This window comes from Motacilla alba, chromosome 1 (genome assembly GCF_015832195.1).
Source record: "Motacilla alba alba isolate MOTALB_02 chromosome 1, Motacilla_alba_V1.0_pri, whole genome shotgun sequence".
NCBI lineage: Eukaryota > Metazoa > Chordata > Aves > Passeriformes > Motacillidae > Motacilla > Motacilla alba.
The window spans coordinates 101,025,434-101,048,153 of NC_052016.1; the positions used below are offsets into that span (position 1 = coordinate 101,025,434).

Here is a 22,720-nt window from a genome sequence, read left to right on the forward strand (position 1 = left end):
TACACACAAGTAACATAATCACAAAGACTTTGTTTCCTTACAAAGATCAAAGCAAGATATGCTTATGTGTTTCCCAAAGCTTAATGGTAAAGCAGCTAATTTATTTTTTTAAATAAATAGTCCAAGTCCCTATGTCAGGATCTGAAGAGAGTTTAAAGTAATCAGAAAACAACAGTCATCTGATTAACACTGACTGCACTAACACATTTTTATATTTAATATATATCTGTATATAGACAACTTAGAAGAGAACATAAATTGGCTGTTTGCACTAACCCTTACAACTTCTGGATCTATGAATTTATGTCACTTTTTATTTGGCATTTTCAGAAGCAAGCAGTGTATACTTGTTAGAATAATGTACTAATTAATGCTTGTCACTTGCAAAGCCTGTGAGGAAACAGCATCAGAATGAAGAATCCAAATAACTGTAAATCACACCAAGAGCAAGTAAAACTCCAGAAGTTCTAAATCAGAAGGTAGAATGAAAACAAAGAAGAACTGGGTTTGCCAAATGACAATAAAGAAAGGTAAGAAATAATAGATGAGAAGTCTTCCAGAAAATATAACTCCTTCTAGTCCTTGCACAGACCTAGCTGTCTTTATTTGACTGCAATACAAGACTTATGAAGGGACAATTATGTTTTGACAATAATAGTTATTTCCTTACAGTACATTAAATGGAGAAGTAATAATACATGGATCTGTAGTCCACACTTTCAGGTGCAGGATAGAGAAAAGGGAAGCACGTGCAACCACAAAGAGATGCACTGGAAAATTCTTCCTGCCACCATCACAGCATAATACAAAAGTTTTGTTACACAGGTACTTAACACAATAGACCATGAAAAACACTAAGACTGTTGTTAATACTTTTAAATCTGAAATTTGAGAAAGTGAAATAACACATTAGTGCACAGTACAGAATTACAGTTGCTATACCTCAAGGGTACTAAAAAAGTTAAACAGCAGCAGCAACAACCAACTGCTTGAATAAAGAAACAAAAAATCTGATTGTTTCAAAAACTGGGGCAGTTCTTTTATCACAGACATTCTCAGATATCACTATTTAGTCAGCAAATATGCCAGGACTCAAGAGTCATACAGCACACAAGAATTACAGAAACCATAAGAGAAAAACACATAAATCAAAATTTGCAATCACTGGCATATATAAAAGCTAGTTAAGGGTTGTGTGAATCAAGACAAAGAGGATATTGAGTATCATGCATCATAGGGAGTTAAAAGTCAAAAAGGAAGCAGTGGTTGACAGACCTAGCCATAAGGACTGCAAGCACACAGAAAAGGAAATCCTATGCCAAGTGAGCTGTGGTTCTACATGCAATCTAATAATTTACAGAGGTTACTGAAAAGTAAAAGCAGATGGAAAAGTAGTTTACTACACAGTGGAGCTAACAAAAATTCTGCAGCATGTAGGCCTTTGGTCACTGTTCTGTGCACATCAAGGGACTACCATCTCAGTTTTCAAATAGCAAGAGGATTGGGAACTGGCCCTCCTCCTTTCTGCAGAAAGGCAACTTATCTGGAATACTGTATTCAATTCTAGACAGTCAAATTGGAGCAGTTCAAAAGAAACTACCACAAATGGTTTTGGGGCCTGAGGGACTGATTTATGAGGAAAGATGAAAAGAATTAAATATGCATATCTTAGCTAAGCAGTGACTAAGGAGAGAAAAGTTAACAGAAATTTAAAGAGTGAAAGGGAAAAAGAAAGGTTATATACCATAAAAATGAAGAGAATATGGAACAATAAAATTAATTTATTACAGTGCAAATTTGGCAGAGTTCCAAGACAAAAGTAGCATATATGGATGAGATTAACAGGTAAAATCACAAAATTCCTTGTTTGGTGTACTGAGTGGACAGCCACACAAAAGCAACAACACAGCAGCTCTGTGTGTCTGACACTCAGGTCAGCTCCTTCACTCAGTTTTGAAATCTCCAAGTGACCCTGTAAAGCTCTGTAAAGAGATCCCCTCAGTAAAGTGAAGGGGAAGTAAACCCATGAGAATTTCTAGCATGTAAAGCCACACCACTGTCATCTGAAAGGCTTCTCTCTCTTGCACTGGCAGGGTAATTAGTGGGTATGTCCTAGGTAAGGCTGTGTGAGGCTAGAAGAGCAAGGGTGATTGCTAGTGAGAGCTGGATCTTCCTGGGCAAGTGAAAATGAAAGCCGATTTAGTGGCTTTCCTGACACCAGTGTTTACAACAGTCTCTAAGGTCACCTTCCACATCTACCATCAAGAATTACACTTGTGGACACATATAGGACAGCTGTAGGGACATGGAAACAGAAGTGAAGATAAGCATTATAACATTTGATTGTTAACATGTGCAGGAATGTCCTTTCTGAGTTAAATTAAAATGGGGAAATATGGTTGATAATTCAAAAAAGAGGAAGAGGAAGAAGAGGAAGAAGAAGAAATTGAACAGCTTGATCTCATCTGACCAACTAAAAAACAGCAGTGTCAAAGGATGGACTCCTAGTCTACACAAATCTTCAGGCATCTTTACTGGAGAAATAACTGGATGAACATAAATGGGTTTTAGAGATGTTGAAGAAACTGAAGTAGAAATAGAACAGAAATTATTGCAACTCTGGCATTACTGATCACAAGAAAGAAAAATGTCACTCCAAGACAAAATAAATCTATATATTCATTGCTGATTAAGAGGAATTAAGTCATTTAGTTTGCCTTAAAGACTTCACTTTTCACAACTATGTCTATATGATTTACACATGCCACTTCTGCAACTAACATTAGTATTGCAGCTAAGAATCAAATAATTGTGTTCAAAGGAAAGCAACTGAAAAACAAGCTGTTCAATTCATGTGCAATTTGAATATAAAATGTCTCTTTTCTCACATAAAATGATTGTTGAGAAAAGAATATATTGTTCTAACATTTTTAGAGCTTTCTGCAATAAGCTACCTACAAACAAAAATACTATTCTTCCCACAACGACAGAAAAAAGAGGAAATTTATACATGCCTGCTTCCCTTGTTTCTCAGTTTAGATGTCAACATTTACAAATCTTTTCAAAAAAGAAAGCCTTGATTCCTTTTATGGGAAAGGGATCATATTTGAAAGCTATCAATTAACTCTCAAAATATGACCTTAATACATTGCTCTATTTTCTGTAGATGCCTTTACAAGGTCCCATATATATTTTATGTGTTGCACTTCATAACAGGATTTGCACCGAATGGGACCACAGCAGGAGTCCACCAGCCTGAGGTGGTATGGCCCAGATCTACTGCCTGTCTGTGTGCTCTGAATACTTCTTCCATCTCCTCTGAAATGTCATACTGCACAGAAGGACATTCACAGTAGGATTTACAAGAAAAGATAGCAGGGTTTATCTTTCATTTTTTCTGAGAATAAGATTTTTTGTTTTAAAATCTACTATGACATGAAAGAGAGTAAAGTACACTTCCAACATGAATGTCCATATTCCAGCTGCATAAAAAGCTAGTAATAAATGACCAAGTGCTCTTCCACTATGTGTGCTGCCCTCCTGCCCACACTGCTTGCCAGGTCCCATCCTTACATCAAAAACGAGGTTTAAAGTGGACTAAGTCAGGGCTCTCTGAATCACCTTATAGATGGGGGGAAGTTGTCAGGGACTGCTGTCTTTCAATGTACAAGAATGGCACTGGCAAGAAAACCAGTTCTGGCCATGCTACTTGCATCTGTGTTTCTGCAAGGGATACCGCACTGACCCATCTGTTGGCTGAAGGGATGTGCAGTAGTAAAAACTTGCAGATTTCTCTTAGTAGGTCTTTTATTGCTGTTGTTTTCATGTTGAAGGCATTTGCTCAAAAGCAAACAAATGGAAAGTACTTCTTGTAATAAACAAACACCATTTTTCTTTAATTGGTTGTGTTCTTTTATAATATATTAAAAAACTTGCATTAGGACAACTCTCTATTTGCTCCAAATCAAACTAAGCTTTTGCTGAATTAATTATTTTCATTTGTTTAAGAACAAATTAGAATTAGTTTCATCTCAGATTTCACCTGCTTTAAAATAATCATGTCTATACTGTTGCAACTTTGATTCAGGTGTTAAATTATCAAAAAATATTTTCTGTTTGGTTTTATAACTTAGAAAGTGTGCAAAATTCAGCATGATGCAGTATATTAATTTCTACGGAACAAGAAATATAAATAAATGTGGTTATTTGGAGCAAGAAGCTACATCAGGATTGAAAAGTGCTATATTGCTACAATTTCATAAATGGAAATAAAGAGGTTGGGAGGGTTATGTTGTTGGTATGGGGTGTTTTTCTGCTCTGTTTCTGCAGCAATCTTCTCAAAAAATATCAGAATCTGAAGTATCACACATGCTGCGCCAATATGGTGAGAAAATATGGTACTTTGACCTTTATAATCTTCTTTCATCTGATTTTTAGGGTGGATAGCTTTCTTTGCTGTTTGCAGAATAACTAGAAGAAAAAAGCTCTCCAAATACCAAAATTATAAGGAATTTCTTGTAAGTCCTCAGTAAAGTTTTCCACAGAAAGTGCTGATTCTTCTCTTTACTGACAGATTTTTTAGAGTAGCAAATAAAATACTAACAAAAAATAATTGGTGGATGACTGTGATTTCCACTAAACTACTATAAATATAACCTATTCTTAGTTGAATGCAAAGTTGGAAATGTTATATTCTTCAGTTGTCCAAGTTAATACTGCTCCTTCTGCTATTATTTCAAAGTGTATTTTCCCAAATTGAATATAAACATTCATCTTAATAAAATCATTAAATGCTGTGATAAATAAAATTATTAAATAAAATTATTAAATTACGTGATTGGGAAAGTTGTTACTGTGAGGTAAGTTTTATTTACTGGTACACACTTAGCAAATTATTAGCCTACTACTACAAATGTGCCTAGCTAATTGGCTTATTGACAGCTCAAAATACATTTTTCTAAGTATAACTTCATATGTCTACATACTGATGTCAATATTTATTTTTTATCTCTTTCATTGCACCCAGTGTCATGAATCTCAAAATTGTTAATATTTAGATTAGGTAAAAAATTAGTTAAAATTAAAAAAATCATGTTGCATTTCTGTCATTGTCACATGAACTCAGGAACTGGAGAATAAAAATACAGAAACACATCTAACTGGTAAAGACATACTGGCATTTATAGGTTGTAAATAATATCCTATTTTCCTGTTGGCCTGCACTTATCCTGCAATGACAGTGAGAGACATTGAACTAAAAAGCGTAATAGAAGGAAAAAATATTCTGCCTGTGGCTCTATTTGTATTAAGGTTTGTAAGATAAAAACCCATTTGCTCTCAACTGAATAATTAAAAACCGAGTATTTTAGATATCTTTCATGACATCTGAGTTATCATATAACTTTTTTTAAAAAGTTTGCGCTGCATATCACTGACACATCAGACACATTCAGTCTGTCAAAATGGAATACAAAATATCATGTATTGCATTAGCATTCTCTTATACATTTTTACAGTATAAGCTTCTCAAACAAATACCTTTCATCAAAATCTCTTTACTCCCCCAGACTTGCTTTATGTGCCTTCACAGGACCTTAAAACTCCCAAGCAGTGGTTCATTTCACAGATCCACTCCTCCTGCTCTTTCAGGATTCCCAGGGCAGATGACTCCTGACTCTACCTCCCAGTTTCATTTCCAGCAGGCAGGATCACTCAGCCATGCTAAGCATCTCATCTCAGTAACAATCTTAACCTCATGCCACAGGTCACAGTGTTATAAGTATGTACAAGGAAAAGGAATTTTTTCCTGCAGCCATGGTGTACTTAGCTCTGTTATTGCAGAAATAAACCATGACACAAGAGTTAGCAGACACTATCATAAACTATCAACCTAGATAAATGGGATAGGTGTTGAATAAGGACTGTCACAGACATCCTGCCTCTGTTTACAGCTCCCATTTCCACCACCTGCATATTTTTATTATTTTGTCCCTTGAGCTCCTCATTGGAGGCAGAAGACATGTCCAAGGAGATGTGAGAATTCTCTGGGACACCAGAATATACAAAAAATAAATTATTACCACCTGCTGCTTAACCCTGGATTAGAAGAAATCCTGTTCATGGGAAGGAGAAAAGACTTCAAAAATTTGCTAGTTCTCTTATGTCACCAACCATCCAGTGTGACAGAACACCTATGTGTCACTGTTACTTGGGTCATCACACATCCTGCACATGCTGCCACAGAGGCAAAGGGTTCCGGTGTCACAGACCAACTACGGGTCTCCAATTTTTCCTTTCAGGCTCCCCTACTCTTGTTTGGTCTAAACAGTAACTCACTCTACTGCGGCACAGATCAAAGTTTCACAGGCTGTCTCACAGTAAGAAAGCTGATACGAAGGTATCACGTGTTTCACCCCCAGTATTACTTCTTCATCCATGGGAGAATCAAGTTCAAGTCTCCATCCTCTGAAAACTGAAACTAATGTATCATATCACATCTTTCCCCCACCCTGTCCAAGCTCCATAAGGTTCAGGTAGAGCTACCACTGCACGGACAATCCTTGCCATGTAATCCGGTCCTGAAGGTAATAAGGGATAGACATTGAAGAAAATTAGAAAATTATTATGTTTATTTTCCATCTTGTTTCAAATCCTGAATTAAATTTATCAATAAACATCTAATTAGTATTTCCATCCCAGATCACTGTAGGTATTGATCTGTAACATAGCACAATTCAGTGTGTTTTAATTCATACCAAGGATTTAAAGTGGAAACAGATAAACCAGAAAGAATAGCCATAGAAGCTGATGTTTGAATTTTATGATCCTAATATTTGGATAAATACACTTGGCTTGGACTTCCACCAGGCATGACTATAGCTCCTTCTAGCAAGGTTTTTATTCTGTTTGCACTTAGGCACATCTACAGCATTTGCAGTGGAAATCAGACTCTGGAGAGCAAACTTAAACCTCCTTGCTAAAGTACTGTTTTTCTTAGTTACCTTTGCAGATCCCTCGGAGGAAGTCCAGAGCAAAGGTAGAAAACCACTGCCATAACATGTAAATGATGATATTTATACCATAACTAGATATAAAGGGGACAGAAGACAGCAGCAAGGTGTTGCTGAATTTGCAAAGTTGCATTCATTTGTACAATCTGTCACTCAAATCATCAAGATAAAATGGTACCCTGCAGCTGGCAGATAATATGTGATACTCTCCTACAAACCACTGTTCTCTTTTCTAAATATTCACACTCACAGATTGCCAAGGATAAGCTACCAGCACAGACAGGGACAGCTCTGAGCAGCAGCAATACTTGGCTGTAAAAAGGAGATGGGCACGAGTAGTGACAACAGAAGCTGCTCCAGCAGGCAGACACACATTCAGCTTAGTGTTAAATGCTGCAGGTGCCAGCTAAAGACAGCATGATGGCTGCAGCAGGCACAGTTCCAGAGTATTACTGGGATGAAAGACCTCACTGGGCATGGTCCCAGAAAATCTGGTTTGACCACACAGCTACCCATGCTCAGAGCAGGAGGGAGTATCCAGAGAATGGCAACAGAGCTGGAGAAGGGTCAGCAGCACAAGTGTTATGAGGATCAGCTGAGGGAGCTGGGGGTGTCTAACTTGGGGAAAAGGATGCTCAGGGGACACCTTATCACTCTCTGCAATTGTCTTAAAGGAGGCTGTAATGAGTCTCTTCTCCCAGGTGACAAGAAGAAATGGCCTCAGGTTGTGCCAGAGGAGGTTTAGATTGGATATTAGGAAAAATTACTTCACTGAAAGTGTGGCCAACAGCAGAACAGTCTGTTCAGGCAACTGGTTAAATTGCAATCCCTGGAACTGTTCAAAAAACATATAGATATGGTGCCTGGGGCTGTGGTTTAGTGGTGGATATGGCAGTGCTAGTATAATGGCTGGATTCCATGATCTTAGAGGTCTTTTCCAATATTAATGACTTGATGAGTCTATGGTGGACTGAAGAGTTTTCAAGCTGGATCTTTCCAGACAGAAAATGCTTGTGACTAGATAGTGACTTACATGGTGAAGTATATCTGATTTTCACAGCCTTCTAATGGGAGCAATGCCATGAAAAAATGAAAGAACAGTATTAAAATTGTACTAACATAATCAGAATAGCTAACATAACAGAATAGCTTCAGCCCTTCTCAACTCAGATTCCCACACCCAACTTCTGCAAAGATTAAAAAAAAACCAAGATAAAAACATATCCAAAAGCCAGGTACATAGCACTGTAGTTCATAAAACACTAGCTTTAAAGTGTCAAATTTTAACACTTTTTAAGTGTCAAATAATTTGTGCCTTCTAGATATTTCCTCTCTACCCAAAGTAGTACAAGAGACTGTGCTCTGCCACCGTGCTTCCTGTGGATCAGTGTCTTTTCATTCTGATACAGAAATCATTGATGAAATGAGTTAAAAGCAAAGTGGGGTGTGAAGAGTCACGTTCCAAGCACTGTGAGATTCAGCTGTTCTCAGCACATCTCAGAACACTGCTGGTGCTGCAACTGCGCACGCAGCCCTGGCCCATCTTTGGTCCCAGCTGTCTGCCAAACACAAATATCTGCAACATACTGGCATCTTAAGTCAGATAATAATGCTCAGGGGAGCATCGCAGAGGAAGTGCTTCTCCCTCACTAATTACAGGTGGAAATGGAAGCACTTCTGCCAATTCTGAGAAGCAAGGGCAGTGAAAAAACTCCTGTCTGGCTCCAGCCAGCATCCGTTGTCTTCTAAAGGACACAATTTGGAAAGAAAAGAGCTGTGTGGTAAAACACCCCGATTTACTGGAAAATCACTAATTAAAACTCCAAATCTGAAAAACAGAAAACAAATATTATTGACAAAATTGATGCTGTAGATTCACCTTTCCCTCTACTGTGTTTTAGTCCTTCATCTCTGCAATCAATGCAATGAACATCCCAATTAGTCATCATTTGCTTCCTTTTAACAGAAGAACCTCAGGGTCATCCTCATATCTTTCCTATAGTTTCACTGAAGAGTTACTTATTTAATATGCTATTGACTTTCACATGCCTATCTAGATTTGCTACAATTTCACTGTAAGAGTAACTTTAAAATGAAAAAAATCCAAACAATACTTTTTTTGACATCTTCAAGATAGTTACATTGTAAATTCATTATTTGTATTTATCAAATCTCAATACAAGCTCAAAGATTTATTCCTAGAATGCACCTCTAAAACTGTGCAGTAAAACTAATCTCTGCTTCTCTGCATGAACAGGGAATTGTAACTCCCACTAGTATTAAAAGCAGTCCATACACCAGTCCCATTGAATGCAGACAAGAGGAAACCTACATAAATCATTTTTACTTGAATTACTAAAATACTTCCAGGGCACCTTAATTTCATATTAAGACAGCAAGGATCCACTTTACTTGTTTAGTAACTATAAGACAGTGTTTTAAAAATAGTTTCAAAGTGTCCTTGGTACACTTAAGTCATCAAAGACCATGATCCAGAGAGAAAAACCTTTTACAGCAGTCTGCTATTTGACATGTAAAAACTGTGCCATAATCACTGAAACTGAAGTCTGAAGTTTTCTAAGTCCTTCAGTAAAAAATATCTATGGCTATGGAAGTACTGCTGGCTGTCCAAAACAAGTATTTAAAGAATAATTCATTTCTCTGGTGTAAACCCAACAATTTCCACTCAGACCCTGGATGCTTTCAAAGGCAAATCCTATAAGACTGAAAAATGGGCAGCTAGGAAGACAAGTAACCTTGGAAAAAAAAAAAAAAAAAAAAAAAACCTGTTAGGAATTTCCTCTGCAATGAACCAAATACATTTAGCATAGATCCCAATTTCAGGATGTCTTTAAGGAGGCAATCTTGCATGATTCAAGGTTAAAAGTTCATTGTTATTTTTTTAAGTCTGTCACACCAAATAGCTAAATATTCTGACAAGGAGGGGATACAAGCATTTTATCTACAGTAGATGATGAGCTGGGCTTGCAATTATAAAGCTATTCTCATTTGTATATCCTTGCAAAGTGTGAGAGCCATGTTCCAAGGTTGTCCTTAAAGGCGTCCTTAACATAATGCTGTCAATGACAGTTTCTTCTTTTCGGACATTACATTCTTTGGTGATTAATTTAAACAAAAGTTTCAAAAGCTGATCATTAAGAAGTTCAGAATGAGAGCATTATTACATGCACAATGAAGTTATCTCTGAACAGAGGAGAGAAAGAAACACTGGGCTCTGCCTGTATATTCACATGCAAAGTAACAACTCCCCTTCCCCACTACTATGTTGACATCATGCAGCATCTGCATTCGACTTTTTGCATATGTAATGAAAAGACACACCTCAGAAAATAAAGACAGTTTTAAAAGCAAAATAACCATTTTGTTACTTACAGCATTTGATAAAATGGTAATGAGACATTCTTTCATCTCAGGCTGTAGTCTCGCTACAGGTTTCAGCATTCTCTTCTGCTACAACTGTCATGCCCAGAAAATGCATTATTTAAAGCCCTTCCTCAGGTATCCAGTACACCTCAGAATACATTATTTAGCGTAGTTTCTGTTCCAGGATCTTGCAGAGGCTTCCAAGTCACCCTCACCCGGCTGCTGGAGTAACGATAAACCTCTGTACGTCTTGAACCATGACTACTGCACGTGCTATTGTAGCACAGTTGATTGACACCGCTCCTAATCCCACATCCCCAGGAATAGAAAGATTTAATTGGTGTGCACTTGCAGCCACATTCTTCCAGCACTGAGGTGTGCTGCTGCACTGCGGCTTTCACAGTCCTGCCAGTTAATGGCTTTTCAATAGCTTTCAAATGGCAGCAAACTAAGCTTGATGAGTGGGCTCGAATGAAATAGCAGAACAGGGGATCTTAAATTTTATTTGTGCATGTTGTTCGTGTGCCAAATGCGACCAGATTTTTAGCTAGTACTAAACCAGGATTATTTTTAGTTGCCACCAGTTGCTGTGTGAATAGGAAATTGATATAGGTTTCCAAGAATAACCATCTTTTAGCATCACAGATCATTTTTCAGTATATTATAAGGTAAAAATCGGGATAGAGCTTACAGCCATCTTCAGACTCTCATGGTTTATGCATGGATTAATTTACAATGAGCTAAAAACATGCTTGTGTGTACATTTCTTGATATGTTCCTGTTCTATCCTTTCTTTGTATTGCAGTGCATCTTTCTCACAGATGGAATATTTATGTCAGGAAACAAAAACTGCAAGCTCTGCATGGTTTATGTCATGATTATGCGCATGTTATCTAATGACATTTAAATCACTGATTGTAAGAGAAAAAGCCTAAGAAAATGCATCACTAGGAACAAGTCCATACAATTATTTATCACACTGTAGAATAACAAGTCAATGTACACTGACGCATTACCCGGTTTCAGATTAAGGGCACACAAAAGGCAGACCTGCATTGTATTTTAAACACACAGGCTGGCTGCAGCATCCTCTGAGAAAAATTTCTGCATTACTTTGCCAGGAACAGTTACCTATGAATTTGGCTACTACTTCTGTGAGAAACCTACAGCTGAACTGAAGTAATATATTTTTAAAGTATCAAAAAGAATTTAAGAAAATTGTACTCAGTGAAGACCTCCATTTGCTTACCATGCATCATGCTTGCCACAGCCAACACTACACTGAGTGAGAGCTCTTGTAAAGGAAAACTGATAGCCCAACCATATTTAAATGTTTTATTTATCTGAAAGGGTTCTCACCTACTATTTTGTATACATAACATTTTAACAGCTACAAAGTGTTAAAAGGAGTACAAAGGGAAAAGGATCTAACTAATTAGTGAGGATCACTAATTCAGATTCTATTAACTATTCTGTAAAGTTCCCACAAGAGCAGAAAGATATATATTCACAGGCTTCCAGTGATCCATTAGCAAAACCCTTAGGTGAAATCTCTCAGCTCCTAATAGCCACATATTTCACATCTGGTTTAAAGTTAAATATGCACAGCAATTCTTTTGCAGAACTAATTTTTTAGGTATTTTGGTTTTCTTCCTGAAAAGATAGTTTTCCAGAAGAAAGTGAAAAAAAAAATCAAGAAATAACATGGGGGACATAGGGAAAAATATATAAAACACAATACAGTAATCACATTACCATGGAAACTTCTTTTACTGTAAAGCTCAGAAGTCCAAAGTAATTAAATCTATCTAGACTGTCTTTCATACCTATACAACACTAGGCCAGTTTGGGCCATATGGCTTATAAAATAAACATACAGAGTGTTTTAAGAGGCAATGCTAGTCATAGTTCATGAGCAAGTGTCAAGTAATCTAACAAAAAGGCCTTTGAGCAATACTTTTTGGTGGAGACATTCCTGACAGATTCATCTCTGGTGGCACTGTCAGGCAAACAGGCTGCCGTGTCTAATAACATCACACTTCACCATCCCACACTGATTAAAACCAGGAGCACCTTGGTAAACAATGGTGAGTGAGAGAAATGGACAAATGATGCTTTTCAGCAGACAGACATGAAAAGAAGAAAAAGTACCTGATTTTGGCTTGAAGAGAATATGAAGAAAAAGTATTTGGATCTGTCTCATTTTAGATTGTAATATATGTGATTATGTATTGAATTGCCATAGCAAAAATTTAGGATGGTGGAACTTGGTAGAATTTATGTGACAGGCTAGACTACATCCTCCATCCTGCAAGGAATGAGAGAGAGAATTTAACAATGCTAAGTGCAAGATCCTGCACCTGGGTTGAGGCAGCCTCTGGTATCAACAGAGTCTGAGGGATGAAGGGACTGGGTGCAGCCCTGCTGAGAAGAACTGGGAGTTACTCATGGAAAGCTGGGCATGAGCCAGCAACCTGTGGTGCAGCCCAGAAAGCCAACTGCATCCTGGGCTAAAAGTGCGGGTTTTAGAATGGTAGGTGCTGCTGCCTGTCTCTTGTCCCCAACAAACTTCTCCTGTCAAAAAGCAAGTTGAGTTAACATTCAGGCAACACAGTCAAACCTCCACTCAACACTCACCGCAACTGGCTCAGCGATAGAAGCAAGAGCTCTTGCTCTTTTGCAAGGTTTTATTCCAGCAGAGTAACACAGCAGGGGAAGGGTAACCCGGCTAGAAAGAGCAGGGAACCACGTGGAGCAGGCAGCTTAAGAAGGGGAAGGGTTGGGGGCAGAGCTAAGGGCTGGGCAGAGGGAACTGGCCCCCAGGGGAAAGGGGGTGGCCACCAGGGATGCCAAGCCAGTCAGGGGACAGGGGAAGGAGAAGCCAGAATTGTGGCACAAGTCCATGGGGGAGTCTGTTTTTCCCCCTGGGAAGGCTAACTCTATGGTGAGTAGTTACTGATGTTTCCAGGGCTGAGGGCTTGGGGATTGACCAAGCGGAGAGAGTTCATGGGATACTACACAGGGCTGCTTCAAAAGAAGTATGGCAGGTCAACAGAGGTGATCCTGCCCCTCTCCTCTGCCCTTATGAGACCCCCAACCTTGGAAACATTCAAGGTCAGGATGGACAGGGCTCTGAGCAGCCTGATCGAGTTGAAGATGACACTACTCATTGCAGAAGAGGATTAGATGAATTTAAAGGTCCCTCTCAATCCAAAATGTTCTATGATTCTACATCCTTTACAGAGAGCATTGAGGTACAGGAAAGACTCTTGAATGCAGCAAGCTGTTGACTTGATATTTGCATTAGACAAACTGGGAGCAGAGCTGTTGTCTATATGCTATGATTTCTTCTCTCCTAACGTGTGCTGGTTCATGTCATCGGGGAAGAATGTGGGACTGTTTTGGCAAAGGACGGTTGCACTGCTACACCGTAGCTTGGGTCTGTGCCCTTCAGCTGGACTGTTGGACTAATCAAGTCCATAAGCAGCATGTACCCACCTGCAGCAGGGCACTGTGCACTTTCCCATTCCCTAGGAGTCTGTATGCCAAAAATGTGTGGCCAGTTGCTCAAGTATGAATAACAGCCCCCAGACAAATAGGAAAAAGGCACAAACTCTTCAAGAGGTGGCAGCTGGTAGATGGCAACCTCAACATACTTTTTATTTTTGAACATCGTGTTTCTCTTTTTTTTTAATTTTGTAACATATCTAGTTTTATTATGTAGGTAATTATCATTAATGGGTTTTGAAAAAGAAGTGAAAGCATAAATGGAAGGAAAACATGGAAAGCAATGTATATTGCTATCAGCAGGAAGTTCTGACTTATTGAAGGGCAGCATCAAAGAGAATTAAGAACAATAGATAACTGCAAATGCAGAGACAGGATGAACCTCCAGGAGGAGGGGCAGCTAAACTTAAGGTAAAAGGAAGCCACAATAGGAATACTTAAGAAGCCAAAATCTGTTTCACCTTCTGGAAAGACATTATTTACTATTCTTTTTTTACAAAAGATTTACAATCTTTTGCTAGGTTGGAGAGGAGACGAAGAACAGAGAAAAAACCACAATGGTGGTGGGTTGTCCATGACATAAACAAAGATTTCAAGTGTAAGAAAAAAAAAAAGAAAGACTTAGATTTTTGGAATGACTCCAAAGGAGGGAATACTTCATTGTCAGTGATTTTACAAAAGAAATCATACAATTGTTTATTCACAAGAAAGGGATATTAGCCATGTTAGGTATGACTCTAGGTATGACTCATGTTAGGTAGTTCTCTCCTGACTGAACTCCAGCAAAAATTCAAAAGAGAAAAAAGATATAAGCAACACTTACAGCCTGACCATATAAACTATGGAATTATCCACAGACAGGCTCTGAGGGCATTGTAACCTACTTTCTCTAAAGTAAAGGTAACATTGGCAGGTTTTCAATCCCAGCTCCAGTGGCTCTCTAAAGACTACACCAGTGTTTAAGTCTACAAAAAGGCACAAATGCTCTTGAGCTGGGGACAAAGACTGAGCTGGTAGTAAATCTGGTGATAAAACACTTAATGTTCTTGATTTTGTCCATCTTAGAAAAAATATAGATAAAATGGAGTAAAGGTCAGAAATCAAGATATATTTCCTCTTCTGGAAAAATTCCTTGTCACCTGTCCCTATAGAGAGAAAACAGCCAATTTCTTTCTTTGTAGAAATTCAGCGTTCAATGAAATTACAGAGTTATTTAAAGAGAATCTTGGAACAGGTCAACCATCACTAGGATGGTTCTATTTCTTAGGATAAACACCCATCTAGGGATCACCATCTCAGAGCAGACGCTGCTTTCATATCTCAGTTTCCAAGGCTTAGACCTTGACTTAGAAGTGCACCTATGAAGTGCTTTCTAAAACAACCTAGCAAACAAGAACACTTTAAAATAAGGTTTTGCTGTCAAGAACTGACACACTGTATTCTACTCATGTCATATAAATATCTTGTTACTCTTTCAGTGTCTCCTGGTGTCACAAACAATTGAACATTTAATAATTTTATCATCTTAGTATTTTGCAATCCACATATATCTGAAAGATTTGATAGAGGTACGCAGAACTATCCAAAAGCAATTTGAATAATGAGAAAAGCACCGTGACTACTGATTTTAAATACATGACAGATGCTCCCCACTTATGCCATTTTTGCTCAGTGCAGCAAAGCTCGTTATATTCCTTCAGATGTTACAACTTCATTGCACTACTTATGGGTTTAAGACTGCAGACAAAAAAAGTGGAATGTAGAGTACCATTGACATGGCTCATATGTTTTGAAAAGTGATACTGCTTAGCAATCAAACCTTGGCCATTGTCTCCAGCTGCCAACAAGCCACTCTTCAGATAACATCTGGTAGCTCTATGCTTTATCAGGAAGCTGGGATGAGCCCTAGCAGATGTAGATACTTAGCAAGAAGGACTCTGTACTAATTTTCTCTATATGAGTCACAGCAGAACAAAACACAGCAGTTTCTCCAAATAATTTTTTCTATGAACTTGCATGTCAGATGGATGTGAGGTTTGCTACAGAGATTGCAGTAACAAATCAAATCTAATCACTCAATCAATCACTCAGCATGGTTGACCTCTAGAGGACCAGATGACTTTTTGTTTTCTCTTCCCTTCCTCTAACTTTTGCACCCTCTCTTTGGGTGGAAATGCATCGATTTTTCAGGAAGCTGGCAATCTTCCTCCCATTCTTCTACCTAGAGACTGAGAAAAGTGAAAAAAAAATCCTTTTTCTTCTTCCCTGTGTACTGTTGTAACTGAATGTATATGGGTGGAATAATCTGTAATACATTCTTTAATGCATTGAAAACAGGAGGTTAAAATCACAGGATATTATTACCCACTACTGATGAAGTTCGCAAAATTATCAGTAGAAGCCATTTGAAAGCATTACTCGCTTCCTGCCACACCCAAAATGACAGTTTTTCAGGCTGTGGGTAGGTCTGTCTAGCAGTCCCTTAAGTGAATGAGATGAAGAAGCTCTCACTTGTTGTGGGAGAGCCTAGAACAGAGGCAATAACAAGGCCAAATACAAGAAATCCCAGTAGTCTCATATATGGTTAGGCTTGTGTTTGGCACCGGTACTGACTTGATAACTAACTTCTTAATTACAATGTGTGAATATGCTTTTTAAAATTAGATTTGTTAATAGATTTGATGAAAGACTGCTACAGAGAGAAGCTGCTGACATTTTATATGCAAAGCCCCTTATGAGACTGAAAAGACACCACCAAGACATGTTAAAGTGATAAGCAGAAAAACATGACAGCCATCACAGTGCCCATACATAAGAAAAAAAATTTTTAAATCTCCATTAATTTCCATGTAAAAAGTTATTATATGGTCAGATAGATTTTTTTGAAGTTTAGAATATTTGGAAAAGAAACAGGCAAGAAGACCAATTCAACATGAAAAATTTACTGCTATCCTCTTGATAATTAGTAAATGTGATGACCCTGTATTGTATCCCTAATTTTTTTTCTTTTCTAATTGATTTGATAATTTTAAAACCAGGAGACAAATAATTACAATACAATTAGATGCATAAAAAGTCAAGAGTAGACCAGAGGAATTGTGTATCCTTTATCAGAGCAAATGTTACTACAACATAAATCTTGAAGTATAATTAGGGAAAACCTGAAAGGACTGCAGAAGGAGTCCTTGAGATAGAAGGTATTCCTAATTTAGGAAAAAATTATGTTGGACATCTGCAAAAGCCAAAGAAGTGATAGAATGAGACTCTTCTGGGACTGTAGGACAGCACAGAGGACAGGCAAGCAATTTCAAGTATTTTAGAAATTACTCTAATACTTGGTGTCTCAAAGGGAAAAAAAAAAGAATTGATGTTGAAGATTTGTAAGGGGTGATGAAGCAATAGTATTTTAAATTTGTCAACCATAAAAAAACCTACCAAAACAAAACCACATGTACCATATGCTGTATCAAATGCTGTAGACCAAGACCAGAATGAATTTAAGTTTAAACTGAAATTACAAGATACTAAGAGGAGTTCTGTAGATGCAACATGAACATTGAACAACTGACAATTATGATCCTGAAAATTATGATGTACATAATGGTTTCAATATAGATACTGTAAACAAAATGCAACATTATTAAATTATATTTAAAAAATCTGAAAAACAAAGACCAAACTTAAGCAAGAAAAGCTACCCAAGGCTTATTTTATTTCCTTATTTTTTTTTCTACTCTACATTTTATCTCACTAAATACAACACCACTTCTTTTCCCCAGCCTTTCTGCACTTCATTCTTCATGTAACTTAGCACAGGTTGTTAATGCATATTTGTTTTACAGTTTTTTCTTATGTAGCACAGAGAAAATGGGAGAGAAGGGGTGCAAGGTATGGAAAACTACACATAACTTTTATTAAATTGACTTTGCTGCTGTATGTGCACAGTGTAGCAACATGCAGCTGGAGTGGTCTCTGCTTCTGCACCTTCTTCAGTTTCTAATGCACATATTTACTTATTTCCTCTTTTTTTTTTGTCTGTGTCAACATGTAAAGAATTCATCATCCTGACCATAAAGACCAGGTGACAGTCCAACTTGATAAGAACAACAATCAAATCAAAGGGTATGATGGTAAGAACTTTTGACATGACATAAGATAACATGATATTGCTTGAAGATGATATGGACAAGTCCAAAACTAACTGAACAAGAGAGGCATGCAGGATTTACTGCACTCTGCCCATGTGAGAGATGAAGAATCTGCTGTACTCTGCTTGACCATAATAGAACTACATCTCATTCTCAAACTAGCAAAGAATGGATAAGAAGTTAACAAGAACTAGGCAGCTGCTTTGGAAAGAAAGGGGTAATGAGAAAAATTTACGAAGAAGCAAGGAAATGGAGGTATAGTAAGGTAACTACTAAAGACACTGATTTATAGAGATGTCCAAGCAACAGTGAGAAAGTAAATCTATATACTTTTAATTACATTATCTGAGGTAAAAAAAAGGGCATTCAGTGAGGCAAGTTACAAACAAAGGCAGTCAGAAAGACAGTGGAAAAGAACTTCTTCCATGTGAGAGTGGACAGGTCACAGCTGAGATGCCAGTGATCAAGAACAATAAAAGGGAGGATTCCCCAAACACAGACTAAGAATGATGTGAAGAGCACTGAGGATTAATCAATAAACACAAGATGCTTGATAATCAGTTCCTTCAAACAGAAATAAATGAAATATTCAGTTCAGTTCTCTGTGTCTTGTACAAACATGAATAATAAAGGCAAAAGCCATCAAGTCAGCAAACAGCTGGTTTGCACATGACCCAGTAAAGAGTAAGGCACCTTTGCACAGTTACTGCACAGTTACTGTAGTTACTGTACAGTTACTGCCCTAGAGCATCAATAACCATCAGCATATGAGCTGAATTCTGTTAAAATTCAGAGAGCTGAAACACAGTTTTCCTATTTTATAATAATATACTTTTTGTATATTTAATTACCCATGATCTGAAAACCTGTGGAACTTATTTTTAGAGTACATTCACTTTTTTCTCTAACGGCTGCCTGTTCATACAGGAAGATTTATTTCTTTGCTCTCAAATGAACTTACTCTTTTAATCAAATACTGTATTACAAAAGAAGTTATTATTTTAATTTTGTTTTCTTGAAAAGACAGCAGTAATTACCTTTAATGTCATACAGCAAAGGACACATGAGAAAGCAAGAGAAAGAAATGTACAAGTATAATAGGGTAAAACACATCTATAAAGAAGAATTATCCAGCAGGGTAAATCACGTTATCCCAACCAATTTATAAGGCTTTTTTGTTTGATTGGGTTTTTTACTTTAATTCATAGCAGAGTTTTCCTTCAGAAAGAAAAGAAGCATTCAATGCCTTGCCATCCTGGCAGAGGGCAAAACTGCACAAGAAATCATTTCGTTCACCCGTTAGCCAAAATACCTTATGCTGAAATCTCCATGGATTGTTATTGCCAGACTGTAAATTCTTAGAAGAGAAAGCCACACAAGTTGGTGTTGACTATAAACCATTCTTTGATTCTCAGACTTTGACCTCAAAATCAGCAGGGGTTCTGTCACTGCCTTCAAAGGACGCAAAGTGAAACACTTAAAAGCGAATGACCTAAGATTATTGGAAAATGACATAAATGAGCTATCTTGGAAAAAATAATTAGCAATTATGCATGGCACACCAAGACTAATTTGCTTAACATCTCCCAAATGCTCCTGTTACAGTTGGTGTTAACTGGAGACCATGCATTTATCCATTTCTCAGTGTCTTTGTCATTTCAAAACCACTTTTCCTTATCATTACCAACATATTTCTGTCATATTTGAGGACAACATAGCAGTAGGTAGTGCTAATTTGTCTAGAGAAATCAGTGCAATTTTTTACCAAATCCAGGTTAAACCTTTTATTGCCTTGGCAAAAGGCAAGAGAGGATCAGCACCTTTTACTGTCAATCCTTATGGATATTCCATCTATGTAAATCAAACATTGAGTTGGCATAGCTTTACTGAGTTAGGTTTTGTATGTCTTAAGGAGAAAATAATTACATCTGCTAAAAAATATCAATATTTGCTAAACATAATCATAGTGTCGGAATGTAACACACATTCAGAGTATTTGCTAAGGACAGTTTTGAATTACAATGCATTCAAATCATCAGAAGCAAATTTCAAAAATGCACTTTGAACATATGAAAAAAGCTATAAAGGCTTAGCACACATGCACACCAACAATAAGATGGAAAGTTCAAATGCTTTGTGATATTAACACGTTTTTTCTTGTGTGTTTCTGACTTTTTTTCTCCTTTTGATTTGAAAACTATACAAAATACAGAAGACAAGTTATAGACAATTTTTTGAGGTTCAATCAAAACTGCACAACCACATTTAGAATACTTTAAAATTGGCATAGCCAAAGAGTGAGTTAACAGGGTCCTTCAGAGACTAGCTAAGGAGATCATATAATCCATATAAAGGATGACAGAAAAATAAGATTCAGTAGATACAGATTATTTCACAGTGAGCCTGGGGGTGACAAGGCAGGTGAGAAGATTTTCTTCACTGCATTAAGGTGCTGCTGATGGACATATGAAAGACAGCTCCTGATGCGCCAAAGGGACACCATATCTCAGGAGGGTTGAGGAACTACAACCCGCATAAGTGACAATAATATACCCCAAAGAATTTAAAATCTGACTGAGACTCCTGCAGAGACAAAACCAAAATCAATCAAACAAACAAACAAACAAAAACCCAAAAAAACCAACCAAACAAAAAGCCCCACCAAAAACCCCCTAAAAGTTGGTGCGATTTCATGAATGCAATCTGAGACATTAGGCAGAAAAGTAGTGCATTTAACAATGCAGCTAAGGAATTCTGCAGCAAATGAACTGGATAGAAGGAAGGAGGGTTGTCAGATTTCAACCTTTTTGAGAAAATAATTAATAGCCAATTTTTATTGCTTGGTTTTTTCCTCTTTTTTGGTATAAATATTTGAAACTAAAACCTATTTTGCATGTTGTATTTTTGTTTACAATTTTCTGTAACTAAAAGCAAGTTCATGGTAGTTAGCCAGTGTCAAAGAACTTCACATTAGTCAGCATGATAATGACTTTAATACAGGAGGTAAAAGGTCTCTGTTGAGAGCATCTAAGTTGCCAGCATAGGCAAGTACACCACTACAAGCCCATGGCTACCTCACATTGCTCCTCAGAGGAGCTGCAGCCCCTGGCTCCCAGTGATCGTCCACTTGTAAACTGAGAGCCCTGCAGCTCCCCAAGATGCTCTCTGACGTGTTGCAAACCATAACAATGAGTGGGAAAAGACCAAGGAGTTCAAAAATGCTTTCCTTGAAACAGATGCATGAAACGAGCAAGGTGCACCCAGATTGTTTCAGCTACTAAACACAGAGATCCTACTAGTCTTCTCCAACAAATAAGCCAATGATAAACAGCTGGAAGCTACCACCTTCTTCACAGACCGTTTTCTTTCTCTTGATTTTCTTTACACTGCACAGTGGAAAAATAAATGCTTTCCTCCCCAGTTATGGCTTTTTAAAGTCCAGCTTTTAAACAACCAGTGTTGGGGGTTTTAGCTATTCTCTGCTTTGAGGCAGTTTGTAAAGTACTCCTCTGGCTTTTTTTTCATACGATCATGTCCTGGAGAGACAACAATTCTTTTTTCCTCTTTTATCAGCAGGATACCCAGAAATGGTGATAGAGGAGAATGCTGGCAGCAATGAGGATGGCTATCAGAGAACTGAAGGCAAGAAAATGAGAGGGCACTCAAGGTGCACTTCTTCCAGTCCTCCTGGTGAGTATGCCCTCAATCAGTCACAATGGAAGAGAAAGGCAAATCCGCAGCTGCTCGCTCTGCCCTCCCATCAGCTGCTCCAAACACATCAAGGGTAGAGGAACCAGAGAGAATGGTGAGCAGCTGCTGTCAGCTGTAGGGCTCTCACAAGCACATCCATCAGTCCAGCTCAAGTTGGCCACCCCTGTGACACAGTCTGGGAGGGCTGCCCCAGGATTGCCATGTCAGGGACAGCAGCCCTCAGGTGCTGGCTCAGCCCACACTCAGGGTCTCCTAACACAGCAGCAGCAGCACAGGGAGGGCAAGCAGAGAGGTACAAGAGAGATCTGCAGGCCCATGGCTCACAGTGTAGCTCTGTGTATTGCAGACTGGTGGTAGCTTATCAGTCCTTGACAATGATGTTTGATGGGAATCTTGCTGAAAGACACAGGAGCAGACACCTGTCCCTACCAGACACCTCCTAGGGCAGTGGGAGGCTGGAACATAGGAATAGGCAAGACTGAGTGACTGCAAAAAGCCCTGGTGGATAAGGAGGGGCAGAGCTGTGCCTGACTGAAATGAGATCAGAGCTGGACAACACAGCAGTGCCACAGCTGGGGAGCTGTGGCAGCAGTTTCTGTCCTGATTGAATTTTTTTTTTCTCTCCAGTGAAAATCTGGGATCGAGAAGACCAGATATTTGACAGCAGTAAGGTGAAGAAAATTCTGCTTTGACATGCATTAGCCTGAGACAAAGTCTTTGACTTTGCATGATACTGCCTTACATGTTAATAGCATTTTCTTGTCCAAGCTTCATTTTCCAAAATATCTCTTAAAATCTTCCAGAATCCCTGACCTTGATGCCTGCATCTTTCAGTGGTTTGGTGTCACTGAGTTTTTAGTTTTATTTTCATCCTAGTATCCCTCTTAGCCAAAGAAGGAGGCAGCTCCTCCCTGGTAAGGAACACAACAATTCTGCTTAGCTGTTTTGGCCGCTCACTGT

General features: G+C 38.1%; 1 protein-coding gene across 7 annotated transcripts in view; it reads right to left on the reverse strand.

Annotated features, from left to right (window-relative positions):
* The window catches only part of MYO16 (myosin XVI), a 363,630-nt gene that overhangs the window by 273,931 nt on the left and 66,979 nt on the right, over nt 1-22,720 (reverse strand). The window contains exon 1 of one of the 7 annotated variants that reach the window (XM_038163812.1): nt 10,404-11,246. The exons of the other annotated variants lie outside the window; for them this stretch is intronic. Coding sequence (XP_038019740.1) covers nt 10,404-10,431 — 28 coding nt within the window. The 5' untranslated portion in view covers nt 10,432-11,246. Of the gene's footprint in view, nt 1-10,403; nt 11,247-22,720 lie in introns of those variants that run through there. 7 annotated transcript variants of the gene reach the window in all.